The sequence below is a fragment of the Pongo abelii genome, chromosome 3 (assembly GCF_028885655.2).
Source record: "Pongo abelii isolate AG06213 chromosome 3, NHGRI_mPonAbe1-v2.0_pri, whole genome shotgun sequence".
Classification (NCBI taxonomy): Eukaryota; Metazoa; Chordata; class Mammalia; order Primates; family Hominidae; genus Pongo; species Pongo abelii.
In genome coordinates this window covers 62,438,601-62,446,877 of record NC_071988.2, presented here as the reverse complement: position 1 = coordinate 62,446,877, position 8,277 = coordinate 62,438,601, and the positions used below count along the sequence as shown (strand labels likewise).

General features: G+C 64.3%; 1 protein-coding gene and 2 pseudogenes across 1 annotated transcript; 2 read left to right on the top strand and 1 right to left on the bottom strand.

Annotated features, from left to right (window-relative positions):
* The first annotated feature begins 707 nt into the window (after positions 1-707).
* LOC129059162 (putative uncharacterized protein FLJ44672) lies at positions 708-2,004 on the top strand (annotated as a pseudogene).
* An 834-nt stretch (positions 2,005-2,838) lies between these two features.
* On the top strand, positions 2,839-4,409 carry LOC129059161 (uncharacterized). Its single transcript, XM_054554765.2, has 2 exons — positions 2,839-3,121; positions 3,536-4,409. The coding sequence occupies exons 1-2, from the start codon at positions 2,839-2,841 to the stop codon at positions 4,357-4,359; spliced, it is 1,107 nt and encodes a 368-aa protein (XP_054410740.2). The 3' UTR covers positions 4,360-4,409.
* A 309-nt stretch (positions 4,410-4,718) lies between these two features.
* Positions 4,719-6,963, bottom strand: LOC134761341 (putative uncharacterized protein FLJ46235; annotated as a pseudogene).
* Between the last annotated feature and the right edge of the window lie 1,314 nt (positions 6,964-8,277).

Genomic DNA, 8,277 nt, shown 5'->3' with positions numbered 1-8,277 from the left:
TTTCGTTGGCATCTCCAGGCCCAGCTGCTGCCCCCAGGTGGCCTCTACAGGCCGTGCTCTTTCTTCTGACTGTGTCTGGAGGTCCAACTCCTGCCTCAGAACAACCTCTTTTGGCTCAGCTCCTGCCCAGCTCCTAGTGGCCTTTGTAGGCCCAAAACTGCCTCAAGTCAAGCTTTCCAGGCCCACCTTCTGCCTCCCAATGGCCTGGACAGGCCCAGCTCCTGCGTGACAATGGCCTCTCCAGGCCCAGCTTTTGCCTCACAGAAGCCTTCCCCAAACAAGGTCCTACCTGCCTCCCAGCAGCCTCAACAGGCCCAGATCCTGCTTCACACTAATCTCATTAGGCCCAGCTCATACCTCACCGTGGCCTCTCCAGGCCCAGCTCCTGCCCCTCGACAGGCTGTCCGTGCCCGAAACTTCCTCAAGTCGGCCTCTCCAGGCACAGCTCCTGCCTAACATTGGCCTCTTTAGGCACAGCTCATGCCTTGGTGGCCTCTCCAGGCCCAGCTCCTGCATCCCAGCACCTTCTCTAGACCGAGAACTTTCTCAAGTCTGCCATTCCAGGCCCAACTCGTGCCTTCCGTCAGCATCTACGGCTCAACCTCTGCCTCACAGCACACTTTCCCAGCCCAGCATGTGCCTCACCGCAACCCCCTAGGCCAAGCTCCTGCCTTTCAGCAGCCTCTACAGGCCCCACTCCTACCTCAATGGCCTCTCTAGGGCAAACTTATGCCTCACAGTGGCCATTCTGGCCCAGCTTTTGCCTTTTGGCAGCATCTCCAGACCCAGAAGTTCCTCAAGTGGGCCTCTCCAGGCCCAGCTCTTCCTCCCGGTGGCCGCTGCAGGCCCAGACTGTTGTCAAGTTGGCCTGTCCAGGGTCAGCTCCTGCCTCCCGTTGACCTCTGCAGGCCCAGGTCGTCCTCAAGTCGGCCTCCACAGGCCCAGCTCCAGCCTCTCGGCGGCCTCTCCGGGTGCAAAAGTTCCTCGAGTCAGCCTCTCCAGACCCAGCTCCTCCTGCCTCCCAGTGGCCTCTTTCAGCCCAGCCCAGCTCATGCCTCCTGGCAGCCTTCCCAGGCCCCGCTTTTGACTTTTGGCGGCCTCTGCAGGCCCGAATTTGACCTCCAGTCGGCCTCTCCAGGCCCGGCCTCCTGCCTCCCGAAGGCCTGCACAGGCCCAGCCTCTGCCTCACAGCAGACTATCCACGCCCAGCTAGCCCTCGCCTCACTGCGGCCTCCCCAGTCCAAAGCTCCTGCCTCTCAGCCGCTTCAGCAGGCCCAGCTCCCGCCTGCCAGTGGCCTCTTCAGGCCCATGGGGCTCATTCCTCACAATGGCCTTTCCAGGCCCAGTTTTTCCCTTCCGGCGGCCTCTGCGGGCCCAGAACCTCCTCAAGTTGGCCTCTCCAGACCCACTTGCAGCCTCCCGGCGTCCTCTCTGTGCCCAGTTCTTCCTCCCGGCTGCGTCTCCAGGCCCGACTCCGGCCTCCCAACAACTCTTTGGACTCAGCTCCCGCCCAGCTCCCGGTGGCCCTGGTAGGCCCACAACTTCCTGAAGCCAAGCTCCCCAGGCCCAGCTCAGGCCTCATGGTGGCCTCTCCAGGCTCAGCTCCTGCCCTCCGACGGCGTCTCCAGGCTCCAAACGGCGTCCGGCCGGTGGGCTCCTTCTGGCCCAGCTTGGGCCTCCCGGCAACTTCTGCAGGCCCAGATCATCCTGAAGTCGGCCTCTCCAGGCCCAGCTCCGGCCTCCCAGCAAGGAAGCTCTTTTGGCTCAGCTCCTGCCCAGCTCCCGCTGGCCTTTGTAGGCCCCGAACTTTCTCCAACAAAGCACTTCACGCCCACCTCCTGCCTCCCGGTGCCTGAACTGGCCCAGTTCTGGCTGAAGAACAGCCTCTGCAGGCCCCGCTCTTGCCTCCCAGGGGCCTCTCCAGGCCCGGCTCTCGACCCACGGCGGCCTCCCGGGGCCAACTCCCTGCCTGCCTCCCGGCAGCCTGCGAGCGGCCCAGCTCCTCCCTCATGGTGGCCTGTTGAGGCCCAACTCATGCCTTTGGCACTCTGCCCAGAGGCGTGAGCCCCTGCCTCACACTGGCCTCTCTCACGCTAGGACTTCTCTCAGCGTGAGAGAGGACCTCAGCATGAGAGAGGACCTGTGAGAGGACCTGTCTCAGCGTGAGAGAGGTCCTGTGAGAGGACCTCTCTCACACTGAGAGAGGACCCTCTCAGAGAACCTCTCTCACGCTAAGAGAGGACCCCTCTCAGAGGATCTCTCTCACGCTGAGAGAGGTCCTCCCTCACGCTGGCCAGTTGAGGCCCAATTCATGCCTCTGGCACCCTGCCCAGAGGCGTGAGCACCCGCCTCACATTGGCCTCTCTCAGCATGAGAGAGGACATGTTAGAGGACCTCTCAGCGTGAGAGAGGACCTCTTTCAGCGTGAGAAGGGACCTCTCTCAGCGTGAGAGAGGACCCCTCTCAGAGGACCTCTCTCAGCGTGAGAGAGGACCCCTCTCAGAGGACCTCTCTCAGGGTGAGAGAGGACCCCTCTAAGAGGACCTCTCAGCGTGAGAGAGGACCCCTCTCAGAGGGCTTCTCTCACGCTGGCCTGTTGAGGCCCAACTCATGCCTCTGGCACCCTGCCCAGAGGCCTGAGCCCCTGCCTCACACTGGCCTCTCTCACGCTGAGAGAGGTCCTCTCCCACGCTAGGACTTCTCAGTGTGAGAGAGGACCTCAGCGTGAGAGAGGATCTGTCAGAGGACCTCTCTCAGCGTGAGAGAGGACCCCTCTCAGAGGACCTCTCTCACACTGAGAGAGGTCCTCCCTCACGGTAGCTTGTTGAGGCCCAGCTCATGACTCTGGTGGCCTCTCCAGGCCCAGCCCCTGCCTGTTGGCTGGCGGCTTCTAGAGGCCCAGCCTCTACCTCAACAGTGGGCCCTCCAGGCCCACCTCTTACCTCGCCGTGGCCTCCTCGGGCCAGGCTCCCGCCTCGGGACGGCCTCCGCAGGCCCAGCTCCTGCCTCACGGAGGCCCTCCGGAGGCCAAGCTCATACGTCACGGCGGCCTCTCCCGGCCTGGCGTTTGCTCCTTTGCATGTGCTCCAGGCCCTGCACTTCCTCCAGTCGGCCTCTCCAGGCCCAGCTCTTCCTCCCGGCGGCCTCTGCAGGCCCAGACTGTCATCAAGTCGGCCTGCCCTGCCTCCCAGCGGCCTCTGCAGGCCTGGGGTGGCCAACTTGAGGACGACTTGGGCCTCTAGAGGCCACTGGGAGGAAGAGCTGGGCCTCTAGAGGCCGACTGGAGGAAGTGCAGGGTCTGGAGTGCATGCAAGGGAGCAAATGCCAGGCCGAGAGAGGCCGCCGTGACGCATGAGCTTGGCCTCCGGAGGGCCGCCGCGAGGCAGGAGCTGGGCCTGGAGAGGCCACTGGAGTCATGAGCTGGGCCTCAACAGGCCAGCGTGATGGAGGACCTCTCAGCGTGAGAGAGGCCAGTGTGAGGCAGGGGCTCACGCCTCTGGGCAGGGTGCCAGAGGCATGAGTTGGGCCTGAACAGGCCACCGTGAGGGAGGAGCTGGGCTGCACGCGGGCTGCCAGGAGGCAGGCAGGGACTTGGTCCCGGGAGGCCGCCGTGGGGTGACAGCTGGGTCTGGAGAGGCCCCTGGGAGGCAACAGCGGGGCCTGCAGAGGCTCTTCTCCAGCCAGAGCTGGGCCTGTACAGGCCACTGGGAGGCAGGACGTGGGCCTGAAGAGCTTGGCTGCAGAAACTTCGGGGCCTACAAACGCCAGCAGGAGCTGAGCAAAAAGAGCTTGGTTGCTGGGAGTCAGGAGCTGGGTTGGGAGATGCAGCCTGGAGGAACAGCTGGGCCTGCAGAGGCCGCCATGAGGGAGGCAGAGTCTGGGCCTCCTCAAGTCGGCCTCTCCAGACCCACTTGCAGCCTCCCGGCATCCTCTCTGGGCCCAGTTCTTCCTCCCGGCTGCGTCTCCAGGCCCGACTCCGGCCTCCCAACAACCTCTTTGGACTCAGCTCCCGCCCAGCTCCCGGCGGCCCTGGTAGGCCCACAACTTGCTGAAGCCAAGCTCCCCAGGCCCAGCTCAGGCCTCACGGTGGCCTCTCCAGGCTCAGCTCCTGCCCTCCGATGGTGTCTCCAGGCTCCAAATGGCGTCCGGTTGGTGGACTCCTCCTGGCCCAGCTTGGGCCTCATAGCAACCTCTGCAGGCCCAAGTCATCCTGAAGTCGGCCTCTCCAAGCCCAGCTCCGGCCTCCCAGCAAGCAAGCTCTTTTGGCTCAGCTCCTGCCCAGCTCCCGCTGGCCTTTGTAGGCCCCGAACTTTCTCCAGCCAAGCTCTTCATGCCCACCTCCTGCCTCCCGGTGCCTGAACTGGCCCAGCTCTGGCTGGAGAACAGTCTCTGCAGGCCCCACTCTTGCTTCCCAGGGGCCTCTCCAGGCCCGGCTCTCAACCCACGGCGGCCTCCCGGGGCCAACTCCCTGCCTGCCTCCCGGCAACCTGCGAGCAGCCCAGCTCCTCCCTCATGGTGGCCTGTTGAGGCCCAACTCATGCCTTTGGCACCCTGCCCAGAGGCGTGAGCCCCTGCCTCACACTGGCCTCTCTCACGCTGAGAGAGGACCTCTCTCACGCTAGGACTTCTCTCAGCGTGAGAGAGGACGTCAGCGTGAGAGAGGACCTGTGAGAGGACCTCTCTCAGTGTGAGAGAGGATCCCTCTCAGAGGAACTCCCTCACACTGAGAGAGGTCTTCCCTCACGCTGGCCTGTTGAGGCCCAATTCATGCCTCTGGCACCCTGCCCAGAGGCGTGAGCCCCTGCCACACACTGGCCTCTCTCACGCTGAGGTCCTCTCTCACGCTAGGACTTCTCTCAGCATGAGAGAGGACCTCAGCGTGAGAGAGGACATGTTAGAGGACCTCTCAGTGTGAGAGAGGACCTCTTTCAGCGTGAGAAGGGACCTCTCTCAGCGTGAGAGAGGACCCCTCTCAGAGGACCTCTCAGCGTGAGAGAGGACCCCTCTCAGAGGACCTCTCTCAGCGTGAGAGAGGACCCCTCTCAGAGGACCTCTCTCAGCGTGAGAGAGGACCCCTCTAAGAGGACCTCTCAGTGTGAGAGAGGACCCCTCTCAGAGGGCCGCTCTCACGCTGGCCTGTTGAGGCCCAGACTCATGCCTATGGCACCCTGCGTGAGCCCCTCCCTCACACTGGCCTCTCTCACGCTGAGAGAGGTCCTCTCTCACGCTAGGAGTTCTCAGTGTGAGAGAGGACCTCAGCATGAGAGAGGACCTGTCAGAGGACATCTCTCAGCATGAGAGAGGACCCCTCTCAGAGGACCTCTCTCAGCGTGAGAGAGTACCCCTCTCAGAGGACCTCTCTCACGCTGAGAGAGGTCCTCCCTGACGGTAGCTTGTTGAGGCCCAGCTCATGACTCTGGTGGCCTCTCCAGGCCCAGTCCCTGCCTGTTGGCTGGCGGATTCTAGAGGCCCAGCCTCTACCTCAACAGTGGGCCCTCCAGGCCCACCTCTTACCTCGCCATGGCCTCCTCGGGCCAGGCTCCCGCCTCGGGATGGCCACCGCAGGCCCAGCTCCTGCCTCACGGAGGCCCTCCGGAGGCCAAGCTCATGCGTCACGGCGGCCTCTCCCGGCCTGGCGTTTGCTCCTTTGCATGCGCTCCAGGCCCTGCACTTCCTCCAGTCGGCCTCTCCAGGCCCATCTCTTCCTCCCGGCGGCCTCTGCAGGCCCAGACTGTCGTCAAGTCGGCCTGTCCTGCCTCCCGGCCGCCTCTGCAGTCCCAGACTGTCATCAAGTCGGCCTGTCCTGCCTCTCGGTGGCCTCTGCAGGCCCGGGGTGGCCAACTTGAGGACGACTTGGGCCTGTAGAGGTGGCTGGGAGGAAGAGCTGGGCCTGGAGAGGCCGACTGGAGGAAGTGCAGGGTCTGGAGCGCATGCAAGGGAGCAAATGCCAGGCCGGGAGAGGCCGCTGTGACGCATGAGCTTGGCCTCCGGAGGGCCTCCGCGAGGCAGGGGCTGGACCTAGAGAGGCCACCAGAGTCATGAGCTGGGCCTCAACAGGCCAGCGTGATGGAGGACTTCTCTCAGCGTGAGAGAGGCCAGTGTGAGGCAGGGGCTCACGCCTCTGGGCAGGGTGCCAGAGGCATGAGTTGGGCCTGAACAGGCCACCGTGAGGGAGGAGCTGGGCTGCACGCGGGCTGCCAGGAGGCAGGCAGGGACTTGGTCCCGGGAGGCCGCCGTGGGGCGACAGCTGGTCTGGAGAGGCCCCTGGGAGGCAACAGCGGGGCCTGCAGAGGCTCTTCTCTAGCCAGAGCTGGGCCTGTACAGGCCACTGGGAGGCAGGACGTGGGCCTGAAGAGCTTGGCTGCAGAAACTTCGGGGCCTACAAACGCCAGCAGGAGCTGAGCCAAAAGAGCTTGCTTGCTGGGAGTCAGGAGCTGGGCTGGGAGACGCAGCCTGGAGGAACAGCTGGGCCTGCAGAGACCGCCATGAGGGAGGCAGAGGCTGGGCCTCCTCAAGTCGGCCTCTCCAGACCCACTTGCAGCCTCCCGGCATCCTCTCTGGGCCCAGTTCTTCCTCCCTGCTGCATCTCCAGGCCCTACTCCTGCCTCTCAACAACCTCTTTGGACTCAGCTCCCGCCCAGCTCCCAGCGGCCCTGGTAGGCCCACAACTTGCTGAAGCCAAGCTCCCCAGGCCCAGCTCAGGCCTCACGGTGGCCTCTCCAGGCTCAGCTCCTGCCCCCCGACAGCGTCTCCAGGCCCCAAACGGCGTCCGGTCGGTGGACTCCTCCTGGCCCAGCTTGGGCCTCCCGGCAACCTCTGCAGGCCCAGGTCATCCTGAAGTCGGCCTCTCCAGGCCCAGCTCTGGCCTCCCAGCAAGCAAGCTCTTTTGGCTCAGCTCCTGCCCAGCTCCCGCTGGCCTTTGTAGGCCCCGAACTTTCTCCAGCCAAGCTCTTCATGCCCACCTCCTGCCTCCCGGTGCCTGAACTGGCCCAGCTCTGGCTGGAGAACAGCCTCTGCAGGCCCTGCTCTTGCCTCCCAGGGGCCTCTCCAGGCCCGGCTCTCGACCCACGGCGGCCTCCCGGGGCCAACTCCCTGCCTGCCTCCCGGCAGCCTGCGAGCGGCCCAGCTCCTCCCTCATGGTGGCCTGTTGAGGCCCAACTCATGCCTTTGGCACCCTGCCCAGAGGCATGAGCCCCTGCCTCACACTGGCCTCTCTCACGCTGAGAGAGGTCCTCTCTCACGCTAGGACTTCTCTCAGTGTGAGAGAGGACGTCAGCGTGAGAGAGGACCTGTGAGAGGACCTCTCTCAGTGTGAGAGAGGACCTGTGAGAGGACCCCTCTCAGCGTGAGAGAGGACCCCCTCAGAGGACCTCTCTCACGCTGAAAGAGGATCCCTCTCAGAGGAACTCCCTCACACTGAGAGAGTTCCTCCCTCATGCTGGCCTGTTGAGGCCCAATTCATGCCTCTGGCACCCTGCCCAGAGGCGTGAGCCCCTACCACACACTGGCCTCTCTCAGCGTGAGAGAGGACATGTTAGAGGACCTCTCAGTGTGAGAGAGGACCTCTTTCTGCGTGAGAAGGGACCTCTGTCAGCGTGAGAGAGGACCCCTCTCAGAGGACCTCTCTCAGCGTGAGAGAGGACCCCTCTCAGAGGACCTCTCTCAGCGTGAGAGAGAACCCCTCTAAGAGGACCTCTCAGCGTGAGAGAGGACCCCTCTCAGAGGGCTTCTCTCACGCTGGCCTGTTGAGGCCCAACTCGTGCCTCTGGCACCCTGCTCAGAGGCTTGAGCCCCTGCCTCACACTGGCCTCTCTCACGCTGAGAGAGGTCCTCTCTCACGCTGGGACTTCTCAGTGTGAAAGAGGACCTCAGCGTGAGAGAGGACCTCTCGCAGCGTGAGAGAGGACCCCTCTCAGAGGACCTCTCGCAGCGTGAGAGAGGACCCCTCTCAGAGGACCTCTCTCAGAGGATCCCTCTCAGAGGACCTCTCTCAGAGGACCTCTGTCACGCTGAGAGAGGTGCTCCCTCACGGTAGCTTTTTGAGGCCCAGCTCATGACTCTGGTGGCCTCTCCAGGCCCAGCCCCTGCCTGTTGGCTGGTGGCTTCTAGATGCCCAGCCTCTACCTCAACAGTGGGCCCTCCAGGCCCACCTCTTGCCTCGCCGTGGCCTCCTCCGGCCAGGCTCCCGCCTCGGGGCGGCCTCCGCAGGCCCAGCTCCTGCCTCGCGGAGGCCCTCCGGAGGCCAAGCTCATGCGTCACGGCGGCCTCTCCCGGCCT